Genomic DNA, 26,721 nt, shown 5'->3' on the forward strand with positions numbered 1-26,721 from the left:
CCAATAAAGAGGCGGCCAAGAGAAGCACAAGTATAAATATCACGACAAAAATAAAAACTGAAAATATTTTCATATTCTATGCACAAGGAATATGCAAATATACAAAATTAGGTGCAAAATGCACTTTTCTGCATCCACAAAAATGCAGGAACATGTTGGCGAGGGGTACATGCCGTTTTGAAACGGAGTGCAGATATTTCCACCCTATGCTATGTAAATTTTCAATTAGTGACAAAAAATGTTACAATGTTCAGTGCCTGGAATTCCACGTGACAGGTACACAGGCGTTATAGACGGGAAGATCAATATGATACTACTAGAATTTTTTTAGAGTTAGGCAGAAACAGAATAAAAGATATATGAGAGGAACTGGCAGATAGAACCACTGCAGGATTTCAGAGGGGAAAGGAGATATCCACAAGACTGGAATAGAAGTCATCATCAAGCACACAGGCACTACACCATGCAACATAAGCACTGCTACACAATACTGCATGAACCACAACCAAAACAACACACCCTGGACCAGGGTAGAGAGGGGGAAGAACTACCGAAGCCCACCAGAAGTGACACGCAATATGGGAAATCAGTCATACTTGCAAATATACAAGCCCTAAAATCAAAATCAAGAAATAAAGTTAAGTTCATAAATGGCCTTCTAATAGAATCGAACTCAATATTTGGTGCATTTACAGAAACACCCACAAAAGACTACAGTGATAGTGAAATCTGGATCCCAAATTATATTCTATATAGATGTGACAGAGTAATTAGGTCAAGTGGAGGAGTAGGTCTGTATATTAAAGAAGAGCTGGCATGCACAGAGCTCCTGAACTCGACCAATGAGGTGCTAGAGGTACTTGGAATCAAGGTAGAAAATATAAATCTAATTATTATTCTAATATACAAACCGCCAGATGCAACAGTTAAGGAATTCACTGAGCAGATCCACAAAATAGAGAATATTATTGATAACCTAGCAAATCCAGTACCAGATGTTATCTTCCTTGGAGACTTTAATCTACCCAGTTTAAAATATAGAATAGTAAACAATATTATAGCAGGAAATTAATCTGGAAATAACCACCCACAGGTCAGAGAACTACTGAGATTCTATGACAAATTCTCGGTCAATCAGCAGATTTTAGAACCACCTAGGAACGAAAACATGCTTGACATGATGTTCACGAACAATGAGGAGCTTTTTTTTTTTTTTTTTTGCAGGGATATTCCTGCGCGGTAAAGATCGACCATAATGAGAAGCTAATCAGAGACATTACTGTTTCAGACACTACGTTGTGGTACGTAGTCAGACCACAAGCTCATTGAAGCGCAAACTAACATTTATAACGGAAGTAGGCCCAAGAAAAACAACAAGCGAGAAGGGCTATTCAATAAATTAAATTTTAATAATAAAAAGATGGACTGGGAGAAAATAAACAGGGAACTTAAAAACATTCAATGGGAAAATGTTCTAAGTAATACAAATCCTACACAAGGAATAGAAACCTTACTTCTGAAGGATATGAAGTTTGTCTGAAACCTGATCGTTTGAGGAAAGCCAGAAAGAGGTCCAACGTAGAAAGAGAACGCAGACGATACTACAAAAGAAGAAAAAAATTAACGGAAATGCTTAAGCAGACACGACTTTCCCTACAAAGAAGGAATAATTTATACAGGGAGATTGAAGAAATCGAACAGAGACTGAAGCATTCATATCAGATTGAAGAAAGGCAACTAGAACAGAGAGCAATTCAAGAAATAAAGAAAACCCAAGATATTTCTTCACATATGCGAAATGAAAAGCAAAAACCACTGCCAGTATTGGACTTATTCGTACTAGTGAACGTTCATACATTGAGGATGACAAAGAAATTAGCGAAATCCTAAAAACGCAGTATGAGGACATGTTTAGCATTCTGATAAACAGCGTGAAAGTGGAAGATCCGGACATCGTCTTTATGCGTGATATCCAAACCCTTTTAAATATAATGATATAAACACGAGCGTGGCAGATTTTGAAAGAGAAATTGACAATATGCCCCTGCACTCAGCCCCGGGTCCAGACATATGGAATTTAATATTTATAGAGAAATGCAAAGTGCCACTAGCAAAAAGCACTCTGTATGGTGTGGAGGAAGTGCTTGGCCTCAGGGGAGATACCAGATGCGCTTAAAGCAGCGGACATAGCTCCTCTACTCAAGGGAGGGAGCAAAGCATTGGCAAAGAATTAAAGACCAGTTACAGTAACGTCCCACATAATAAAATTATTTGAGTGAGTGATCAGGAGTCAGGTCACTAGTTTTATAGAAACCAGTGACCTCTAAAATCTAGGACAACATGGATTTAGAGCGAGAAGATCATACCTCTCACAGCTCCTGGTCCACTACCACAAAATCATTGAGGCATTAGCAACAGAATGCAAATGTGGTATACACAGAGAAGGCATTCGATAAATGTGACCATGGAGTGATAGCACACAAAATGAGGTCAATGGGAATAACTGGTAAAGTAGGACGCTCAATACTCGGTGTTCTGTCGAACAGAACACAAAGAGTAACAGTCAACCATATAAAATCGAGTCCAAGCGCAGTTAAAAGGTCTGTACCTCAGGGTACAGTCCTTGCCCCACTACATTTCCTTATTCTCATATCAGATATAGACTCAAATACAAGGCACAGCTTCGCATCATCCTTTGTAGATGACACAAAGATCAGCATGAAAATTACCTCTGCTGAAGACATTGAAAAACTACAAGCAGATATTAATAAATTTTTCGACTGGGCAGCAGAAAAAAACATGATGTTTAACAGTGATAAATTCCAGGTACGTAGGTACGGTAAAAATGAGGACCTTAAACATAATACTGTGTACAAAACAGTCAAATTTGCACATAGTAGGAAAGCAACATGTAAAGGATTTGGGAATAGTGATGTCTGACGACCTAACGTTTAGGGAGCATAACCAAACAAGTATTGCGTCTGCTAGAAATATGATCAGATGAATTACGAGAACTTTCAAATCCAGGGATCCCATCACAATGGTTGTACCCAGGACACACCGGGACTCACCAACACCCAGAACACACCGGGACTCACCAACACCCAGCACAGACCGGGTCTCACCAACACCCAGGACACTCCGGGACTCACCAACACCCAGGACACTCCGGGACTCACCAACACCCAGGACACTCCGGGACTCACCAACACCCAGGACACTCCGGGACTCACCAACACCCAGAACACACAGGGACTCACCAACACCCAGCACAGACCGGGACTCACCAACACCCAGGACACTCCGGGACTCACCAACACCCAGGACACTCCGGGACTCACCAACACCCAGGACACTCCGGGACTCACCAACACCCAGGACACTCCGGGACTCACCAACACCCAGGACACTCCGGGACTCACCAACACCCAGGACTCACCAACACCCAGGACTCACCAACACAGGACACACCAACACCCAGTACACACTGGGACTCACCAACACCCAGTACACACTGGGACTCACCAACATCCAGTACACACTGGGACTCACCAACACCCAGGACTCACCAACACCCAGGACTCACCAACACAGGACACACCAACACCCAGTACACACTGGGACTCATCAACACCCAGGACACACTGGGATTCACCAACACCCAGGACACACCAACACCCAGGACACACCAACACCCAGGACACACCAACACCCAGTACACACTGGGACACACCAACACCAAGGACTCACCAACACCCAGGACACACCAACACCCAGTACACACTGGGACTCACCAACACCCAGGACTCACCAACACCCAGGACTCGCCAACACCCAGGACTCACCAACACCCAGTACACACTGAGACTCACCAACACCCAGGACACACTGGGATTCACCAGCACCCAGGACACACCAACACCCAGTACACACTGGGACTCACCAACACCAAGGACACTCCGGGACTCACCAACACCCAGTACACTCCGGGACTCACCAACACCCAGTACACACTGGGACTCGCCAACACCCAGGACACTCCGGGACTCACCGGTGGCCAGGAGTCCGTCGCTTCGCACACACTGGACGGTACCGTTGAGGGCCCGCCAGGTGAAGGTGAAGCAGGGGCCCGCCAGACAGGGCCTCGTCTCCCACATGGGCCCCGGGCAGGAGCGGCGCCCCTCCACGCCCACCGTCGACCCCTCCGTCAACACCGCTCGCGACCTCGCCTGAGTACCTCCTGTGGTGAGTCATATGAGTCTCCATAAAGATCACAACTGAGTAATATTCACCCTACTCATGTCTCACTTCAAGAACTTCTTAATATTTAAGGTTTGGAATCCATCGTTATATATATGATTTATTTATTTACACAGGACAACATGTGAAAAACATTTTATGTCAATAATAAATAACACTGAAAATCACAAATTAGGATTTATTGGATTAAAGTTAATGGGTTCAATGTAGTGCGTTGGGTCCCCAGTGAGTGTTTTGAGTCCCTATAGTGCGTTGGGTACCGCCTGGAGAGTATTGGGTGCCCCAAGAGTGGGTCCCATTGGAGGGTGTTGGTCTCCCGTAGAAAATGTTGAGTCTCTACTTCATGTTTTCAGTCCCCTTGGATTGTTTTGGGATCTTCTACGTGAAGTGTGTGTTGGGGTCATGTAGTGGGTATGTTGGGTTCATGTGGTGTGTGTTGGGTTCATGTGGTGTGTTAGGTTCATGTGGTGTGTGTTGGGTTCATGTGGTGTGTGTTGGGTTCATGTGGTGTGTGTTGGGTTCATGTGGTGTGTGTTGGGTTCATGTGGTGTGTGTTGGGTTCATGTGGTGTGTGTTGGGTTCATGTGGTGTGTGTTGGGTTCATGTGGTGTGTGTTGGGTTCATGTGGTGTGTGTTGGGTTCATGTGGTGTGTGTTGGGTTCATGTGGTGTGTGTTGGGTTCATGTGGTGTGTGTTGGGTTCATGTGGTGTGTGTTGGGTTCATGTGATGTGTTGGGTTCATGTGGTGTGTGTTGGGTTCATGTGGTGTGTGTTGGGTTCATGTGGTGTGTGTTGGGTTCATGTGATGTGTTGGGTTCATGTGATGTGTTGGGTTCATGTGGTGAGTGTTGGGTTCATGTGGTGTGTGTTGGGTTCATGTGATGTGTTGGGTTCATGTGGTGAGTGTTGGGTTCATGTGGTGTGTGTTGGGTTCATGTGATGTGTTGGGTTCATGTGGTGAGTGTTGGGTTCATGTAGTAGGTGTGTTGGGTTCATGTGATGTGTGTGTGTGTGTGTTGGATTCATATGGTGTGTGTGTTGGGATTCATATGGTGTGTGTGTTGGGATTCATGCGGTGTGTGTGTTGGGATTCATGTGGTGTGTGTGTTGGGATTCATGCGGTGTGTGTGTTGGAATTCATGTGGTGTGTGTGTTGGAATTCATGCGGTGTGTGTGTTGGGATTCATGCGGTGTGTGTGTTGGGATTCATGCGGTGTGTGTGTTGGGATTCATGTGGTGTGTGTGTTGGGATTCATGCGGTGTGTGTGTTGGGATTCATGCGGTGTGTGTGTTGGGATTCATGCGGTGTCTGTGTTGGGATTCATGCGGTGTGTGTGTTGGGATTCATGCGGTGTGTGTGTTGGGATTCATGTGGTGTGTGTGTTGGGATCTTGTTGTGGGTGTGTAGGGTTCATCTGATGTGTGTGTTGGGTTCATGTGGTGTGTTGGGTTCATGTTGTGTGTGTGTGTGTGTGTGTGTGTGTGTGTGTGTGTGTGTGTGTGTGTGTGTGTGTGTGTGTGTGTGTGTGTGTGTGTGTGTGTGTTTTGGGACCATGTGGAGTGTGTGTTAGGTTTATGTGGAGTGTGTTGGGATGATGTGGAGTGCGTGTTGGGTTCATGTAGAGGGTGTTGGGTTCACCTGGAGGGTGTTGGGTTCACGTGGAATATGTTGGTTTCATGTGGAGGGTGGTGGGTTCAATTGGAGGGTGTTGGGTTCATGTGGAGGGTCTTGGGATCACGTGGAGAGTGTTGGATTCATGTGGAGGGTGGTGGGGTTCAATTGGAGGGTGTTAGAGTCATGTGGAGGGTGTTGGGTTCACGTAGGTGTTGGTTTCATTTGGTGTTTGTTGGGTTCAAGTGGAGGGTGTTGGTTTCATGTGGAGGGTAGTGGGTTCAATTGGAGGGTGGTGGGTTCAATTGGAGGGTGTTGGGTTCATGTGGAGGGTCTTGGGATCACGTGGAGAGTGTTGGGTTTACGTGGAGGGTGTTGGGTTCTATTGGAGGGTGTTGGGTTTATGTGGAGGGTCTTGGGATCACGTGGAGAGTGTTGGGTTCATGTGGAGGGTGGTGGGTTCAATTGGAGTGTGTTGGGTTCATGTGGAGGGTCTTGAGATCACGTGGAGAGTGTTGGGTTTACGTGGAGGGTGTTGGGTTCTATTGGAGGGTGTTGGGTTTATGTGGAGGATGTTGGGTTCATGTGGAGAGTGTTGGGTTCATGTGGAGGGTCTTGGGTTCATGTGGAGGGTCTTGGGTTCATGTGGAGGGTCTTGGGTTCATGTGGAGGGTCTTGGGTTCATGTGGAGGGTCTTGGGTTCATGTGGAGGGTCTTGGGTTCATGTGGAGGGTCTTGGGTTCATGTGGAGGGTCTTGGGTTCATGTGGAGGGTCTTGGGTTCATGTGGAGGGTCTTGGGTTCATGTGGAGGGTCTTGGGTTCATGTGGAGGGTCTTGGGTTCATGTGGAGGGTCTTGGGTTCATGTGGAGGGTCTTGGGTTCATTTGGAGGGTCTTGGGTTCATGTGGAGGGTCTTGGGTTCATGTGGAGGGTCTTGGGTTCATGTGGAGGGTCTTGGGTTCATGTGGAGGGTCTTGGGTTCATGTGGAGGGTATTGGGTTCATGTGGAGGGTTTTGGGATCATGTGGAGGGTCTTGGGATCACGCGGAGGATGATGGGCCCATGATTCAGAGTAGAGTATTTTGTATGTCTTGGTGTTACAGTGTTGGGGGCATCAGACACCTGTGGACGGTGCTAAACATGTATAGTAATCCTGGTGTTACAGTGATGGCTTAACCTGTCCTCTTAAAAAGAACGTTACTTTTGGCCGTTTGCCCGTACGGCCGAATATGGACGTAATTTGAAAATGAAAATGAATTTGGGATTTTTTTTGCAACAACAGTAAGTTAAGGGTCTTCTGATTCTTATAAAGTTTCAAAACGTTATGAAAAACGTTAATGAAACGTTTCCTCTTCTAAGCTTGCAGAGTAAGCCGGACGACTCAAACAGAAAACGGAACAGTACGTCACTTTTGTGAGTCGATTTCATTTCAAATTACGTCCAAATTTGGCCGAAGTGCGCATACGAGCGAAAAGTGACGTTATTTTTAAGAGGACGGGATACTGAAACCTGTGGACGGTGCTAAACATGTGAAGTACTCCAGCATATTACTAGAGAAGCTGTTCATATAAAAATATAATCAGTGAACAATATGTGAGTGATTACATGATGCATGGTGAGGTGTGAGGTTGGAGGGAGTGAGGTGATGACTGATGAGGGTGGAGGGAGTGAGAAGATGACTGGTGAGGTGTGAGGTTGGAGGGAGTGAGGTGATGACTGATGAGGTTTAAGGGTGGAGGGAGTGAGATGACTGGTGAAGGTAGAGTGAGTGAGGTGATGACTGGTGAGTTGTAAGGGTGGAGGGAGTGAGACGACTGGTGAGGTGTGAGGTTGGAGGGAGTGAGGTGATGACTGGTGAGGTGTGAGGGTGGAGGGAGTGAGGTGATGACTGGTGAGGTGTGAGGGTGGAGGGAGTGAGGTGATGACTGGTGAGGTGTGAGGGTGGAGGGAGTGAGGTGATGACTGGTGAGATGTGAGGGTGGAGGGAGTGAGGTGATGACTGTTGAGGTGTGAGGGTGGAGGGAGTGAGGAGATGACTGGTGAGGTTGAAGCGAGTGAGGAGACGACTGGTGAGGTGTGAGGGTGCAGAGAGTGAGGAGATTAATGGTGAGGTGTGAGGGTGGAGGGAGTGAGGAGATGACTGGTGAGGTGTGAGGGTGCAGAGAGTGAGGAGATTAGTGATGAGGTGTGAGGGTGGAGGGAGTGAGGAGATGACTGGTGAGGTTGGAACGAGTGAGGAGACGACTGGTGAGGTGTGAGGGTGGAGGGAGTCAGGAGATGACTGGTTAGGGTTGAAGGAGTGAGGTGATGACTGGTGAGGTGTGAGGGTGGAGGGAGTAAGGAGATGACAGGTGAGGTGTGAGGGTGGAGGGAGTGAGAAGATGAGTGGTGAGGTGTGAGGGTGGAGGGAGTGAGGTGATGACTGGTGAGGTGTGAGGGTGGAGGGAGTGAGGTGATGACTGGTGAGGTGTGAGGGTGGAGGGAGTGAGGTGATGACTGGTGAGATGTGAGGGTGGAGGGAGTGAGGTGATGACTGTTGAGGTGTGAGGGTGGAGGGAGTGAGGAGATGACTGGTGAGGTTGAAGCGAGTGAGGAGACGACTGGTGAGGTGTGAGGGTGCAGAGAGTGAGGAGATTGATGGTGAGGTGTGAGGGTGGAGGGAGTGAGGAGATGACTGGTGAGGTGTGAGGGTGCAGAGAGTGAGGAGATTAGTGGTGAGGTGTGAGGGTGGAGGGAGTGAGGAGATGACTGGTGAGGTTGGAACGAGTGAGGAGACGACTGGTGAGGTGTGAGGGTGGAGGGAGTCAGGAGATGACTGGTTAGGGTTGAGGGAGTGAGGTGATGACTGGTGAGGTGTGAGGGTGGAGGGAGTAAGGAGATGACAGGTGAGGTGTGAGGGTGGAGGGAGTGAGAAGATGAGTGGTGAGGTGTGAGGGTGGAGGGAGTGAGGAGATGACTGGTGAGGGTGGAGGGAGTGAGGAGATGACTGGTGAGGTGTGAGGGTGGAGGGAGTGAGGTGATGACTGGTGAGGTGTGAAGGTGGAGGGAGTGAGGAGATGACTGGTGAGGCACGAAGGTGGAGGGAGTGAGGAGATGACTGGTGAGGTGTGAGGAGTGGAGGGAGTGAGGTCATGACTGGTGAGGTGTGAGTGGTGAGGGAAGGGTGAGGGAGAGTACCTTGGTGTCCTCTGGAACAGTCCCTGTGGCAGTGAGACCACGACGCCCACTCTGTCAGCTCGCAGTCGCCCTCACACGGCACGTAACACCCGTCCTGCAGGGAGAGCCCGCGTGGTGTATTACCCACCCTGGCCCTCGTCACTCACCCTCCCTGGACCTTGTCACTCACCCGTCCTGGCCACTGTCACTCACCCGCCCTGGCCACTGTCACTCACCCGCCCTGGCCACTGTCACTCACCCGTGCTTGACCTTGTCACTTACCCGCCCTGGCCCTTGTCACTCACCTGCCATGGCCCTCTTCACTAGTAGCAGGGATGACGACATATGGGTGATTTTTTTCCAGGGGGGAAAACATCCATATGTCGTCAGGAGTTCCAGGTAAATTTCGGCAATCACTGATTTGGAATTAGGGAATTCTTATGAGGAAAATAAATTCCAAGATTTTAGAAGTTTGTTAAGAGTTCTTTAGAGGAAAATAAGTAGGAAAATCTTATAGAAAAAATGAGGAAAAAATCCCCTTTAAGACACATCATTTCCAGGTAAACTCTACAGACAACCTTTGCCCGTTTTCAAATTGCACATTTCTCAAAAAGCATTTTCTGAAAATATGTTCACAAAAGATTTGTTAAGGAAAACAAAGATCTTAGCCAAGAACTTTAAGACAGAAATTTAGTCAGAGTCCAATTTATGCCCGAAAATATTCAGAGTCCAGTAATGCCCGAAAATTAGTCTGTGTCCAATATATGCCCGAAAATTTCGTCAGTCTGATTTATGCCCGAAAATATTCAGAGTCCAGTAAAGACCAAAAATCAGAGTCCAGTAATGACCGAAAATTAAGCAGAGTCCAATTTGAGCCTGAAAATTAGACAGAGTCCAGTTCATGATGAAAATTTGTTATGAGTCTGCATTTATAAGTGTAGTCCCAATATTAACCTAATAATTTCCCTGACATTTTAAACAGCCATATTTCAGACATAGTGAAATATATGAAGTCAGTAAGCCAGTTCTAGCTCCTGTTCCTGCCTTAACCCACTCTCATAACATCTTTACTAGCAGCCCAATCACCCCGAAATTTTAAACAGTCATATTTCAGACGTAGTAAATATGATCCGAACAATTACCGAGTTCTAGCTCTTGTTCACCGCCTTAGCCTTCTCTCGTATCTTCGTTAATACCTAATCAATTTCCCTGAAATTTAAACCCCCTGTGTTTCAGAAACAGTAAAAAAGATCAAGTCAGTTACCGAGCTCCAGCTCCTGTTCCCCACCTTAGTTCCCTCTCATATCCTTTAGTTCTCTCTAGTAGATTCAATACTATCAGCCCTATTTTCACTGAAATTTATAACTGCGGTATTTTCAGACATAGTAAAATAGTTCCGAACAATTACTGAACTCTAGCTCACGTCCGCTGCCTTAGCTCATTTGTACATGTTCTTTATTATCAGACCAATTCCCCTGAAATTTAAGATCACTATATTTCTAACGTAGTAAAATAAATCAAGACATTAACCGAGTTTCAGCTCATGTCCCCCACCTTAGTTCAGTGTTCATCAAAATTAATTCAGATCAAGTCCGTCTCCAGTCTTTCAAAGTAAACATCATGGCCTTTAATACCCTTTTTGTACTCAGCTATGTAATATTCACACGGTCATATAACACCTTATCTTCAATACCTTTTGTTTACCCAAGTAAGCAATAATCCCACGGTCAAAAATCGCACCTTATCCTTTCCCTCCCTTACCTTCTCATTCCTTACATTCCCTTCCTTTATCTCCCCTAACACCCTTTCACCCTTCATCTCACCCTCGCCCCCTACTTTCCCTTACCTAATCATCCCCTACCTCCCCCTTCATCTCTCCCATTTCCCAACTTATCCAAACCTTCAATAATCCTACTGTATTTATTTATTTTCTCTATATTCACCGTGTTCTTCACATTCTTTTCCATGTTTGCTGTGTTCACTCCATGTTCAGCAAGTTTTCACAGCATGTTCAGTTCATATTTTTTCACCAGTTTCCTCCATTTTTTCTCTGTTTTCTGTCATTTTCCCCGTATGTTCACTGTGTTCTTTGTCATTTTCCCTGTATGTTCACTGTATTCATTCCCTTATGTATTCTTCACTTTTCATGTTCTTTGTTTCGTTTAAATCAATTGTTTCTTCCGTTCAGTAACTAGTTCTTTGTCAAATATTATCAACAGCAATACAGTTCCCCCTAACAAATTTAGACACCCAGATTAATTTGCAAAACTAGGTCGAAGTAATTCTCGTAGTCAACCTAATTAGTTCTTACCAACCCTGTTCTTAAACAAATCTACACTTTATTCAGTACCAAATTTACAATGACAAACTATTCTTGTAACTTCTTAACTAAAAATTACTTGTCAATCAACAGAAAACAGCCTGGATTAATCTCTTTCAACACTGTTCTTAACTAAAATAAACCTTTCTCTTAGCTAAAAATAGTCAAAGGAAACTTTCCAATCCTGTTCATAACTAACATTATCCATCATCAAATAACTCAAAATAGTCTTGTTTATCATATAACTAAAATTATTCGTCAGTCAACTAAAAATAGTCATATTCATCACTGTTCCTAACTAAAATTACGTGTTGTTAAGTAAGAAAATATAGTCAATATAACTTGGTTTTACACTTTTATAACTATCAGTATACATCGTAGAGTACAAAATTAGTCAAATGTAACTAAAATTTTGCTTCGTTCGTAAGAAAAATAGTCAAGGGCACTCTTCGAGACATCAAGGACACACTCAGACCCACACAAGCTACACGGCGAGAAATCAAAGGACAATCTTCGAGACATCAAAGTTACTCTTCGATACATCAAGGACACACCCAAAGACACATTCAAAGACATCAAAATACTACTCATGTCCACAAAAGTTAATCTCAGATTTATGCTATCAAAAAGCTGATCTCAGAGCTATCAAAAAATTAATCTCAGAGCTATCAAAAAGTTAGTCTCAGACATCTTCGTACATCAGCGTTATTCTCAGAGACATCTAAAGTTAATCTCGGTCATCAAAGTTGTTCTGTAAGACATCAAAGTAATTTTAAGAAGCTTCAAAGGTATTTTCAGTCATCAAAGTTATTCCAAGAGATATTAAAAATTAATCTCAATCAAAGGTATTGTTGTTACGGACCCGAGCCCAACGTCCGAGCACGGAGCAGTGACGACCGCGCCATCTGTGGGTCAGCTCCCGAAACTCCCTCCAAATGGACGGCGCCATCAAGTGAGGACAGGAAATACCAGCCACAAGGGCTAGTTTCCCGTCCTGATCAGCTCATAACACAGCCGCTGCTGACCTCTGGTGAGGTGGCGCTCAGACAGCAACGCCATCTATCGAGTGGATAGGTGGGCGTTTGGGTCTGAGCCGGTAAGTGACGTGCCCTAGAGTGTCCCTGTTACTGATGACGTGTCTGATTACAGAGTCGACCTGGGACTGCTGTAATGGAAGTTGGATCAGTCTACCCAAGGCAGTCGTCTTGTCTCCAAGTGTTTGCTGCAGCAGCTGTGAGTCGCCCCCCCCCCCCCCCCCCCCCGGATGAACACTGTGGTGTTACCCTGCCTGTGACGTGGCAGTTGAGGGATTGTAGTACCCGGGACTGACTGATGGAGACACTTAACCACTGGGGTGTTGTGGCGAGGAGAGTGGTCTGTGGGATCACAAGTGGCTCCTGACTAGGGCTCGCTACCCTAGTATCGGTCGTGGAGTGGCCTAACCAGCGTCGCTGATTGGAACCTGCCAGCTACCGGCTGGACTTGTGGTTGATGGCCTCCACGACGGTGCCCCCAGTGGAACTGTGATTTGGCTGGCCTGTGGCCAGGGTAGACTCAAGAGGATCAAAGGATTCATAGTGAGGCCACAAGAGCACCAAGAGCTTAGCATCGTGAGCACCGTGAACGTCCAGAGTCTTCAGAAGAAGACAACGTTGTACATTATAGTGTTTATTCCTCCCCCTTGTGATAATCTTTATATTATTTATGGTGACGGTGTTAATTATATTATTAAGTTTTTGCCTTTATTTCCCTTCCCCTTTTATTTACTTGCGTTACGGATCACATCCCTTGAAAGCCACTACTAGCTTGGGGCCGGATACCCTACCTCTAACAACATCAGAGAAAGAACCCGGTTGCGACCCGAGAGGGCCGTAACAATTGTCTATGATATCAAAAGTTATTTTTAGACATCAAAAGTTAATCTCAGTAATATTAACGTTGTTCTGTAAGATATCTTCGCTCATCAAAGTTATTTTCTATGTCATCAAAAGATATTCTCAGTCATCAAATGTATTCTCAGTCATCAATGGTAATCTCTAACTCATTTTCGTCCATTAAAGTTATTTTCTAAGTCATGAAAAGTTGTCCTCTAAAACATCAAAGTAAATCTCAGTCATCAAAAGGTATTCTCATGTCCTCAAAAGTTGATCTCGGTCATCAAAGTTGTTCTGTAAGATATCTTCTGTAATGTTTTGTAAGATACAAGTTATTCTCAGAGTCATCAAAGGTATTCTCTAACTCACCTTCATTCATCAAAGTTATTCTGTAAGACATCAAAGTAATTTTCAGAGGCATCAAAGTTATTCCAAGAGACATAAAAAATTAATCTCAGTCATCAAAGGTATTCTCTAAAACATCAAAAGTTATTCTAAGACATCAAAAGTTAATCTCAGTACTATCAACGTTGTTCTGCAAGATATCTTCGCTCATCAAAGTTAATCTCTAAGTCACCTGCACTCATGTTCTCAAAAGTCATTCTCAAAGTCATCAAAGGTATTCTCATAGACATCAAAAGGTAATCTCTAAATCACTTTCGTTCATTAAAGTTATTCTCTAAGTCATCAAAGTTGTTCTCTAAGTCATCAAAGTCATTCTCAGAGTCATCAAAAGGTACTCTCATATACTCAAAGTTAATCTCTAAGTCATCAAAGTTATTCCCAGAGACATTAAAAATTAATCTCAGTCATCAAAAAATTAATCTCAGTCAAATGTTATTCTCTAAGTAACCTTTCATTCATCAGAGCAGCTTTCTAAGACATCTTCGCTAATCAAAGTAGTTCTCTGAGACATCAAAGTTAATCTCAGAGCTATCAAAGTTGTTCTATAAGATATCTTCGTTCATCAAAGTTATTTTCAGAGTAATCAAAGGTAATCTCTAACTCACCTTTGTTCATCGAAAGTTGTTCTCTAAGTCACCTTCATTCATCAAAGAAACTCTCCTTCTTCCATCATGTTATTCTTTAAGACATCAATGTCATTCTCTAAGACATCTTCAGTCATAAAATTTTTCTCCACATATAGCTAGTTCAGCTTTTCATATCAAACCTGCACTTCTGTTAAATATATATTTTCTTAGTCACTTTACCTTAAAAATGTTCTTTGAACAACACTGCATAAACCTACCTAACCTATCCTCCCGACCTAGTGTTACTTACCTAACATAACGTTCCTAAACCTAACCTAGCTTACATAACCTATCCTAACTTAACCCAACCTAACTTACCTAACCTATCCTAACTTAACTAACCTAACCAAACTTAACTTACCTTACCTACCTATCCTAACTTAACTAACCTAACCTAACTTACCTTAACTTACCTAACTTAACTTACGTAACCTAACTTAACCTAACATAACTTATCTAACCTATCCTAATTTACCTAACCTAACTTATCTTATCTATCCTAACTTAACTAACCTAGCCTAGCCTAACTTGCATACCCTAACCTAACCAAACTTAACTTGCTTAACCTAACCTAACTTACCTAACCTAACTAAACTAACCTAACCTAACCTAACCTACCTATCCTAACTTAACTAACCTAACCTAACTTGCATAACCTAACCTTACCTAACTTAACTAACCTAACCTAACTTGCATAACCTAACCTTACCTAACTTAACTAACCTAACTTAACTAACCTAACCTAACTTAATGTAACTTACATAACTTATCTTACCCAAACTTACATAACCTAACTTGCCTAGTCAAACTCACCCAACCAGACATGACCTAACTTACATAATTATTCCTGCTTGTCTTGTGTTGCGTCAATCATTGGTTCATATTCATTTGTTCATTTCAATGGTTATTTCTCTCAAATGGTCATTTACGCAATTCAAGTGCTATTTGTTAAAGATTGGGTATTTAAGCATTTCAAAAGATTTTGTTATATATGTGCATTTACTCGTTTCAAGGGTTATTTTCTCAAATGGTAATTTTTGCATTTCAAGGGTTACTTGTTAAAGTTCATCAGATTGCTCATAAGTTGTATTTATTATGTTGTAATAATTGGCTTATTCTTCCCCCTCTTTAACCTAACCTCTTTGATCTTAGTTTAGTTATTATGTTTGCTATCATTTGTTCTTATTCTGCACCCTTAATCTAACCTATGAGATATAGTTTATTTGGTTATTACGTTTTAACGTATTTGTTGAATATAATATCCTTATCGTAACCTTTCAGATGTAGTTTTGTTTCTCCTCTTTGTATATTTTTACCCAAACCCACCATCCCACTTAACCTTCCTTCCTTCTTTTACTTTGTTTCACATATAAGTTCATTCTTTATCATAGTAATAATACAATTACAGTAGTAAAGAATCAGATCTACTAAGACTTGAAATTAAGAAAAACAAGAGAGCAAGAGTGTGAGAAAAAGGAGTAAGAGAGAGGGGGAGGAAGAGAGAATGAGGAAGAGTGAGAGAATGGGAGCACAGACTTGAATTTGAGAAAACAAAAAAATAAGAGTATGGGAGCAAAGGAAGGAGAGATAGAGAGGGGAAGGAAGAGAGATAGAGGGAAAGGTAGAGAGAAGGAGGAAGAGAGAAAAAGGGAGAGAAGGAGTAGGAGAAACAAGGTAAAAGGAAGGTACATTAAGTGGGATGGTGTGTTTGGGTAAAAATATACAAAGAGGAGAAACAAAACTACATCTGAAAGGTTAGGATAAGGATATTATATTCAACAAACACGTTAAAACATAATAACCAAATAAACTATATCTGAAAGGTAAGGTTAAGAGTGGGGAATAAGAACAAATGATACCAAACATAATAACTAAACTAAGGGGCCATCTCCCCCGAAATAAAAAGTTGTTGTAGGGTATTCATAATTTATTATCCTGATGCATGTGAAAGGTGCTGCACATAGGCCAAGTTTCAGCATCTCAGCCTAAATAGAGATGGAGAAAAAAAAAAAACCAAAAAAATACGAATTTTTCAAATATGTTCAAAAAATTTCACAGCCCACAATTGTGAACCAAAATCATTTATAAGACACTCAGCTATGACCTTACTATATAATAAAGATTTGCATGTCACATTATTTTCCTAGATGTATTTAGTGCAATAATACAGATTTTATAAAAGTTTCCCAAAAACGTATGCAACAAAATGAGGTGTATCATTATTTATAAAATCAATAAATCTACGTAGATAAGAATAATGACATGCGTTTATAGAGGCGTATTTTCTACATATAATGTGCAAGTTTCATGTAAATAGAATAATAAATAAAGGCTGTGAAATTTTATCTAGTATTAAAAGTTGGAGTTGCGTAGCGCGCTCTCAAAGTCTACTGAACCTGCGGTCACTCGTGAGTGGTGATTTACGCATTGCGGCCAGCTCGTATGGAGAGCTCGCATGCATCTAGCTGTCAATGCTTCTCTCTTGTTCGTTTGGTAAGTCATATTGCAGTACAAATAGCTAAAAATCCAAAAATAGCATGTTCTGGGAGATATTGTGTGAGCGCGTCAGCATACATCCTCTCTCCATGAGAGACACGCAGTCACTGACTGCACCACCCTCGTGTCAGACCATATGTTGTGTTGCCATATGGTTAGTTTATATACATTTTATGCATAACATGTTATTTTCAACGCTATTACGAAAAATAAGACATCTACAACGTAAGATACAATACCCCGCGGCGTACTCACGGCGCGAGGACCAGATTCACGAAAGTTGCAGCGGGAAATTTGACTCTAATTACGTTATTTTTCAAGATATCATTAAACGGTTTGGACCACAGTGTTGCCAGAACGTTGTAGTATTTTTCGTAATTTTTCGTAAATATTCCATTTTTCATCGGACTTTCGGTGACATGGCCCCTAAGATCAAAGAGGTTAGGTTAAAGGGGGGAAGAATAAGACAATTATTACAACATAATAAATACAACTTATGAGCAATCTGATGAACTTTAACAAGTAACCCTTGAAATGCAAAAATTACCATTTGAGAAAATAACCCTTGAAACGAGTAAATGCACATATATAACAAAATCTTTTGAAATGCTTAAATACCCAATCTTTAACAAATAGCACTTGAATTGCGTAAATGACCATTTGAGAAAAATAACCATTAAACGAACAAATGAATATGAACCAATGATTGACACAACACAAAATGCAAGCAGGAATAATTATGTAAGTTAGGTCATGTCTGGTTGGGTGAGTTTAACTAGGCAAGTTAGGTTATGTAAGTTTGGGTAAGTTAGGTTATGTAAGTTACATTAAGTTAGGTAAGTTAGGTAAGGTTAGGTTCTGCAAGTTAGGTTAGGTTAGTTAGGATAGGTAGGTTAGGTAAGTTAGGTTAGGTTAGTTAAGTTAGGTTAGGTAAGTTAAGTTAGGTTTGGTAAGTTAAGTTAGGTTGGGTTATGCAAGTTAAGTTACCTAGGTTAGGTTCGGTTAGTTAAGTTAGGATAGGTAACTAATTAGGTTGGCTACGAGAATTACTTCAACGTAGTTTTGCAAAAAAAACTGGTGACTAAATTTGTTGGGGGGAACTGTATTGTTGCTGATAATATTTGACAAAGAACTAGTTACTGAACGGAAGAAACAATTGGTTTAAATGAAACAATGTACATGAAAAGGGAAGAATACGTAAGGGAATGAATACAGTGAACATACGGGGATAATGACAAAGAACACAGTGAACATACAGGGGAAAATGGCAGGAAACAGAAAAAATGGAGAAAACTGGTGAAAAAAGTATGAACTGAACATGCTGTGAAAACTTGCTGAACATGGAGTGAACACAGAAAACATGGAAAAGAATGTGAAGAACACGGTGAACATAGAGAAAATATATAAATACAGTAGGATTATTGAAGGTTTGGATAAGTTGGGAAATGGGAGAGATGAAGGGGGAGGTAAGGGATAAGAAGGTAAGGGGGAGTAGGGGGTGAGGGTGAGATGAAGGGTGAAAGGGTGTTAGGGGGGAGGATAAAAAGAGGAATGTAAGGGATGAGAAGGTAAGGGAGGGAAACGATAAGGTACGATTTTTGACCGTGTGATTATTGCTTACTTGGGTAAACAAAAGGTATTGAAGGTAAAGTGTTATATGACTGTGTGAATATTACATAGCTGAGAACAGAAAGGGCATTAAAGGCCATGATGTTTATTTTGAAAGACTGGAGAGGGACTTGATCTGAATTAATTTTGATGAACACTGAACTAAGGTGGGGGACATGAGTTGGAACTCGGTTAAAGTCTTGATTTATTTTACTACGTTCGAAATATAGTGATCCTAAATTTCCGGGGAATTGGTCTGATAATAAAGAACATGTACAAATGAGCTAAGGCAGCGGACGTGAGCTAGAGTTCAGTAATTGTTCGGAACTATTTTACTATGTCTGAAAATACCGCAGTTATAAATTTCAGGGAAAATAGGACTGATAGTATTGAATCTACGAGAGAGAACTAAAGGATATGAGAGGGAACTAAAGTGGGGGACAGGAGCTGGAGCTCGGTAACTGACTTGATCTTATTTACTGTGTCTGAAACACAGGGGGTTTAAATTTCAGGGAAATTGATTAGGTATTAACGAAGATACGAGAGTGAGCTAAGGCGGTGGACAATGAGCTAGAACTCAGTAATTATTCGGATCATATATACTACGTCTGAAATATGACTGTTTAAAATTTCAGGCTGATTGGACTGCTAGTAAAGATGTCATGAGAGTGGGTTAAGGCAGGAACAGGAGCTAGAAATTGCTTACTGACTTCATATATTTCACTATGTCTGAAATATGGCTGTTTAAAATTTCAGGGAAATTGTTAGGTATATATTGGGACTACACTTATGAATACGGACTCTTAACAAATTTTGGTCATGAATGGACTCTCTAATTTTCAGACTCAAACTGGACTGCCTAATTTTCGGTCAAGTCTGGACTGACTGATTTTTGGTCTTTAGTGGACTGTGACGAATTTTGCTCACAAAGTGAACTCTGAACATTTTTGGGCCCAAAGTGAACTCTGACGAATTTTTGGTATAAACTGGACTCTGACTAATTTTTGTAGATTGCAGGACTCTGATTATTTTTGGGTATAAACTGAAAATTGGTCTGAAAATGGACTCTGACGAATTTTGCTTACAAAGTGGACTGAGTAATTTTCGAGCATTACTGGACTCTGAATATTTTCGGGCATAAATTGGACTCTGACAAAATTTCGTTCGTAAATGTATTGGCTAAGATGTTTGTTTTCCTTAACAAATCTTCTGTGAACATATTCTCAGAAAATGCTCTTTGCAAAATGTGCGATTTGAAAACGGGAAAAGGTTGTCTGTAGAGTTTACCTGGAAATGCTATGTCTTAACACTTTGGGATTTTTTCTTGAATTTTTCTATAAGATTTTCCTACTTATTTTCGTCATAAGAACTCTTAACAAACTTCTAATATTTTTGAAATTATTTTCCTCATAAGAACTCTTAAACTTCTAAAATCTCGAAAATTATTTTCCTCATAAGAATTCCCTAATTCCAAATTAGTGACTGCCCAAATTTACCTGAAACCCCTGACACCTTATGAGTGACCGGACAAATTTACCTGGAACTCCTGACGACATATGGATGATTTTCCCCCTGGAAAAAGAATCACTCAAATGTCGTCATCCCTGCTACTGCCACGTCACTCACCCGCCCTGGCCCTTGTCACTCACCTGCCCTGGACCCTGTCACTCACCCGCTCTGGACCCTGTCACTCACCCACCCAGGTCCTTGTCACTCACCTGACCTGGTCCTTGTCACTCACCCAAGCTGGACCTGGTCACTCACGCGCCCTGGACCTTGTCACTCACCCGCCCTGGACCTTGTCACTCACCCGCCCAGGACCTTGTCACTCACCCGCCCTGGCCCTTGTCACTCACCCGCCCTGGCCCTTGTCACTCACCCGCCTCTCAACTGTGGGGCTTTCCTATCTTCAGTGAAAAGTTAGGGAGGGTGTGGGCAGTTAGAAGACTGGGAGGGTGTTGGAATAGGGACGATAGGGAGGGTGTGGGAATAGGGACGATAGGGAGGCTGTGGGCAGGGAGAAGATAGGGAGGGTGTGGGCAGGGGGAAGATAGGTAGGGTGAGAGCTGGGAGAAGATAGGGAGGGTGTGGGCATGAGGAAGATAGGGAGGGTGTGGGCATGGGGAAGATAGAGGAGGGTGTGGGCAGGGAGAAGATAGGGAGGGTGTGGGCAGGGAGAAGATAGGGAGGGTGTAGGGCAGGGGGAAGATAGGGAGGGTGTGAGCAGGGGGAAGATAGGTAGGGTGAGAGCTGGGAGAAGATAGGGAGGGTGTGGGCATGGGGAAGATAGGGAGGGTGTGGGCATGGGGAAGATAGGGAGGGTGTGGGCAGGGGGAAGATAGGGAGGGTGTGAGCAGGGGTAAGATAGGGAGGATGTGGGCATGGGGGAAGATAGGGAGGGTTTGGGCAGGGGGAAGATAGGGTGGGTTTGGGCAGGGGGGAAGATAGGGAGGGTGTAGGCAGGGGGAAGATAGGGAGGGTGTGGGCAGGGGGAATATAGGGAGGGTGAGAGCAGGGGGAAGAAAGGGAGGGTGTGCGCATGGGGAAGAAAGGGAGGGTGTGGGCAGGGGGAAGATAGGGAGGGTGAGAACAGGGGGAAGATAGGGAGGGTGTGCGCATGGGGAAGAAAGGGAGGGTGTGGGCAGGGGGAAGATAGGGAGGGTGTGGGCAGGGGGAAGATAGGGAGGGTGTGGGCAGGGGGAGGATAGGGAGGGTGTGGGCAAGGGGAAGAAAGGGAAGGTGTGGGCAGGGGGAAGATAGGGAGGGTGTGGGCAGGGGGAAGATAGGGAGGGTGTGGGCAGGGGGAAGAAAGGGAGGGTGTGGGCACTAGGAAGATAGGGAGGGTGAGAGCAAGGAGAAGATAGGGAGGGTGTGGGCAGGGGGAAGATAGGGGAGGGTGTGGGCAGGGAGAAGATAGGGAGGGTGTGGGCACTGGGAAGATAGGTAGGGTGAGAGCTGGGAGAAGATAGGGAGGGTGTGGGCAGAGAGAAGATAGGGAGGGTGAGAGCAGGGAGAAGATAGGGAGGGTGTGGGCAGGGGGAAGATAGGGTTTGGGCAGGGAGAAGATAGGGAGGGTGAGAGCAAGGAGAAGATAGGGAGGGTGTGGGCATGAGGAAGATAGGGAGGGTGTGGGGAGGGGGAAGATAGGGAGGGTGTGGGCAGAGGGAAGATATGGAGGGTGTGGGCAGAGGGAAGATATGGAGGGTGTGGGCAGGGGGAAGATAGGGAGGGTGTGCGCATGGGGAAGATAGGGTGGGTGGGGGCAGGGGGAAGATAGGGAGGGTGTGGGCATGGGGAAGATAGGGAGGGTGTAGGCATGGGGAAGATAGGGAGGGTGTGGGCTGGGAGAAGATAGGGAGGGTGTGGGCAGGAGGAAGATATGGAGGGTGTGGGCAGGGGGAAGATAGGGAGGGTGTGGGCAGGGGGAAGATATGGAGGGTGTGGGCAGGGGGAAGATAGGGAGGGTGTGGGCAGGGGGAAGATAGGGAGGGTGTGGGCAGGGGGAAGATAGGGAGGGTGTGGGCAGGGGGAAGATAGGGAGGGTGTGGGCAGGGGGAAGATATGGAGGGTGTGGGCAGGGGGAAGATAGGGAGGGTGTGGGCAGGGGGAAGATAGGGAGGGTGAGAGCAGGGAGAAGATAGGGAGGGTGTGGGCATGGGGAAGATAGGGAGGGTGTGGGCAGGGGGAAGATAGGGAGGGTGTGGGCAGGGGGAAGATATGGAGGGTGTTGGCAGGGGGAAGATAGGGGCGGGTGTGGGCAGGGGGAAGATAGGGAGGGTGAGAGCAGGGAGAAGATAGGATGGGTGTGGGCATGGGGAAGATAGGGAGGGTGTGGGGAGGGGGAAGATAGGGAGGGTGTGGGCAGAGGGAAGATATGGAGGGTGTGGGCAGGGGGAAGATAAGGAGGGTGTGGGCATGGGGAAGATAGGGAGGGCGTGGGCAGGGGGAAGATAGGGAGGGTGTGCGCATGGGGAAGATAGGGTGGGTGGGGGCAGGGGGAAGATAGGGAGGGTGTGGGCATGGGGAAGATAGGGAGGGTGTAGGCATGGGGAAGATAGGGAGGGTGTGGGCTGGGAGAAGATAGGGAGGGTGAGAGCTGGAAGAAGATAGAGAGGGTGGGAGCAGGGAGAAAATAGGGAGGGTGAGAGCAAGGAGAAGATAGGGAGGGTGTGGGCAGTGGGAAGAAAGGGAGGGTGTGGGCAGGGGGAAGATAGGGAGGGTGTGGGCTGGGAGAAGATAGGGAGGGTGTGGGCTGGGAGAAGATAGGGAGGGTGTGGGCTGGGAGAAGATAGAAAGGGTGCGCGCAGGATGAAGATAGGGAGGGTGTGTTTGAGGGGAGACAAGAAGAGTGTCTGTTTAGGTTTAGATGGGATTGAGGGTGGAGACACACCTGGGCACACCTGGGCTCTGGGTCCACCTGGTCTCAGGGTCCAGCTGGGCACACCTGAGCACATCTGGGCTCTGGGTCCACCTGGGCACACCCAGACAAACCTGGGCTCAGGGACCAGCTGGGCACACCTGGGCACAACTGCGCTCAGGATCTAACTGGGCAAACCTGGGCTCTGGGTCCAGCTTGGCTCACCTGGTCAAACCTGGGCTCAGGGTCCACCTGGGCTCTTGATTCACCTGGGATCACCTGGTCACACCTGGGCTCTGGGTCCACCTGGGCACATCTGGGCTAAGGGTCCACCTGGGCTCACCTGATCACACCTGGGCTCTGGGTCCACCTGGGCTCTGGGTCCACCTGGGATCAGGGTCCACCTGGGATCAGGGTCCACCTGGGCTCAGGGTCCAGCTGGGCACACCTGGGCTCTGGGTCCACCTGGGCTCTGGGTCCACCTGGGCACACCTGGGCTCTGCATGGGTCCACCTGGGCACATCTGGGCTCTGGATCCACCTGGGCTCACCTGGGCTCTGGGTTCACCTGGGCACACCTGGGCTCTGGGTCCACCTGGGCACATGTGGGCACTCCTGGGCTCAGGGTCCACCTGGGTACACCTGGGCTCAGGGTTTACCTGGGTACACCTGGGCTCAGGGTCCACCTGGGCACACCTGGGATCTGGGTCCACCTGGGCACATCTGGGCTCTGGATCCACCTGGGCTGTGGGTTCACCTGGGCACACCTGGGCTGTGGGTTCACCTGGGCACACCTGGGCTGTGGGTTCACCTGGGCACACCTGGGCTGTGGGTTCACCTGGGCACACCTGGGCTGTGGGTTCACCTGGGCACACCTGGGCTGTGGGTTCACCTGGGCACACCTGGGCTCTGGGTTCAACTGGGCACACCTGGACTCTGGGTCCACCTGGGCTCAGGGTCCACCTGGGCTCAGGGTCCACCTGGGCACACCTGGGCTCTGGGTCCACCTGGGCACACTTGGGCTCTGGGTCCACCTGGGCACACCTGGGCTCTGGGTTCACCTGGGCACACCTGGGCTCTGGGCTCACCTGGGCTCTGGGCTCACCTGGGCTCTGGGTCCACCTGGGCACACCTGGGCTCTGGGTCCACCTGGGCACATCTGGGCTCTGGGTCCACTTGGGTACACCTGGGCTCTGGGTTCACCTGGGCACACCTGTTCTCTGGGCTCACCTGGGCACACCTGGGCTCTGGGCTCACCTGGGCATACCTGGGCTCAGGGTCCACCTGAGCACACCTGGGCACAGGGTCCAACTGGGCACACCTGGGCTCTGGGTCCACCTGGCATGCCTGGGCTCTAGGTCCAGCGGGGCACACCTGGGCTCAGGGTCCACCCGGGCACACCTGGGCTCTGGGTCTACCCGGGCACACCTGGGCTCTGGGTCCACCCGGGCACACCTGGGCTCTGGGTCCACCCGGGCACACCTGGGCTCTGGGTCCACCTGGGCACACCCAGACACACCTGGACACACCTGGGCTCTGGGTCCACCTGGGCACACCCAGACACACCTAGGCACTCCTCGGCTCTGGGTCCACCTGGGCACACCCAGACACACCTGGGCACACCTGGGCTCTTGGTCCACCTGGGCACACCTGGGCTCAGGGTCCACCTGGGCACACCTGGGCTCTGGGTCCACCCGAGCACACCTGGGCTTAGGGTCCACCTGGGCACACCTGGGCTCAGAGTCCACCCGGGCTCAGGTTCCACCAGGGCACACCTGGGCTCTGGGTCCACCCGGGCACACCTGGGCTCTGGGTCCACCTGGGCACACCCAGACACACCTGGACACACCTGGGCTCAGGGTCCACCCGGGCACACCTGGGCTTAGGTTCCACCAGGGCACACCTGGGCTCTAGGTCCACCCGGGCACATCTGGGCTCTGGGTCCACCAGGGCACACCTGGGCTCTGGGTCCACCCGGGCACACCTGGGCTCAGGGTCCACCTGGGCTCACCTGGGCTCAGGGTCCACCCGGGCACACCTGGGCTCAGGTTCCACCAGGGCACACCTGGGCTCTGGGTCCACCCGGGCACACCTGGGCTCTGGGTCCACCTGGGCACATCCAGACACACCTGGGCTCTGGGTCCACCTGGGCACACCCAGACACACCTGGGCACACCTGGGCTCTGGGTCCACCCGGGCACACCTGCGCTCTGGGTCCACCTGGGTACACCCAGACACACCTGGGCACACCTGGGCTCTGGGTCCACCTGGGCTCTGGGTCCACCTGGGCACATCTGGGCTCAGGGTCTACCTGGGCACACCTGGGCTCTGGGTCCACCTGGGCACACCCAGACATACCTGGGCACACCCAGACATACCTGGGCACACCGAGACACACCTGGACACACCAAGATACACCTGGGCACACCCAGACACACCTGGGCAAACCCAGACACACCTGAGCACACCCAGACACACCTGAGCACACCCAGACACACCTGGGTACACCCAGACACACCTGGGCACACCCAGACACACCTGAGCACACCCAGACACACCAGAGCACACCCAGACACACCTGGGCACACCCAGACACACCTGAGCACACCCAGACACACCTGGGCACACCCAGACACACCTGAGCACACCCAGACACACCTGGGCACACCCAGACACACCTGGGCACACCCAGACACACCTAGGCACACCCAGACACACCTGGGCACACCCAGACGCACCTGAGCACACCCAGACTCACCTGGGCACACCCAGACACACCTGAGCACACCCAGACTCTCCTGGGCACACCCAGACACACCTGGGCTCTGGGTCCACCTGGGCACACCCAGACACACCTGGGCTCAGGGTCCACCTGGGCACAACTGTGCTCTGGGTCCACCCGGGCACATCTGGGCGCTGGCTCCTTCTGGGCTCAGGGTCCACCTGGGCTCTGGGGCCTCCCGGGCTTACATGGGCACCCCTTGGCTCTGGGTCCACCTGGGCACAATTGTGCTCTGGGTCCACCCGGGCACATCTGGGCGCTGGGTCCATCTGGGCTTAGGGTCCACCTGGGCACACCTGGCCACACCTGAGCTCTGGGGCCACCTGGGCTCTGGGCCCACCCGGGCAAACCTGGGTTCTGGGGCCACCCTGGCTTACCTGGGCACACCTTGGCTCTGAGTCCACCTGGGCACACCTATGTTCTGGGTCCACCCAGGCACATCTGGGCACACCTGGGCTCTGGGTGCACTCAGGCACACCTGGGCTCTGGGTCCTCCCGGGCACACCTGGGCTCTGGGTCCACCCAGGCTCCTCTAGGAACCCGCAGCCAGCCTCCTCATATATTTATCCCAAACTTTCAGCTGTTAGTGCAGAGACTTTATGTAAAATAAATATATATTGATGCATTCATCCCTGCACTTCAGAGTTCTCTCATATATATGATGGTATCGATGATCCGAGTATTATTTTAAATAATATAAATATAATAAAGATTGTAGTTGGAACTCACCCTTGTGTTAAGATCGAGGGCCCTGGCCAGGTAGGGCCAGGTGTGGCCCCCTACGTGGACAAGGGCCAGACAGAGATGTGGGTCGACAGTGTGTCCCCAGGGCCCGACACACGACACCTTCCTCTCCACGTAGCCGTGACCACAGCTGCCACCCTGCCACCAGCGAGGGAACCACAGATCACCGTAACAACATGTGCACTACTCTAACATTACATGTAATAATACATAAGAAACATTACTGCAGTTATATTGATAACATTACTCTGGTATCCTTAAGGAAGATGAGCCTTATCCCGTCCAGTCAACAGTAGGCTTCCACAAGGCAGCATTATATAGTAGGAAAATATTATAGCACAATAAAAGTAATAAAGTCGGTGAGCTCCAGGTGATATTCTGAAGGGTAACACCCATCTACTCTCACTGAGTAACAATATCTTTCATGCAATAAGGTCTGTTTAAGGAAGTTTCTGACTCGTATGACAATATTTTCCTTTCT

At 47.1% G+C, this 26,721-nt stretch overlaps 1 protein-coding gene across 1 annotated transcript in view; it reads right to left on the reverse strand.

The window, feature by feature from the left end:
• Nucleotides 1-1,458: 1,458 nt before the first annotated feature.
• Nucleotides 1,459-26,721, reverse strand: part of LOC123767801 (thrombospondin type-1 domain-containing protein 7B) — a 1,125,288-nt gene continuing 1,100,025 nt past the window's right edge. Inside the window, exons 21-24 of the mRNA XM_069310712.1 lie at nucleotides 26,226-26,378; nucleotides 9,051-9,144; nucleotides 4,052-4,240; nucleotides 1,459-1,601 (exon numbers count right to left, since the gene is read on the reverse strand). Coding sequence (XP_069166813.1) covers nucleotides 1,459-1,601; nucleotides 4,052-4,240; nucleotides 9,051-9,144; nucleotides 26,226-26,378 — 579 coding nt within the window. The remainder of the gene's footprint in view (nucleotides 1,602-4,051; nucleotides 4,241-9,050; nucleotides 9,145-26,225; nucleotides 26,379-26,721) is intronic.

The sequence above is a fragment of the Procambarus clarkii genome, chromosome 67 (genome assembly GCF_040958095.1).
Source record: "Procambarus clarkii isolate CNS0578487 chromosome 67, FALCON_Pclarkii_2.0, whole genome shotgun sequence".
NCBI lineage: Eukaryota > Metazoa > Arthropoda > Malacostraca > Decapoda > Cambaridae > Procambarus > Procambarus clarkii.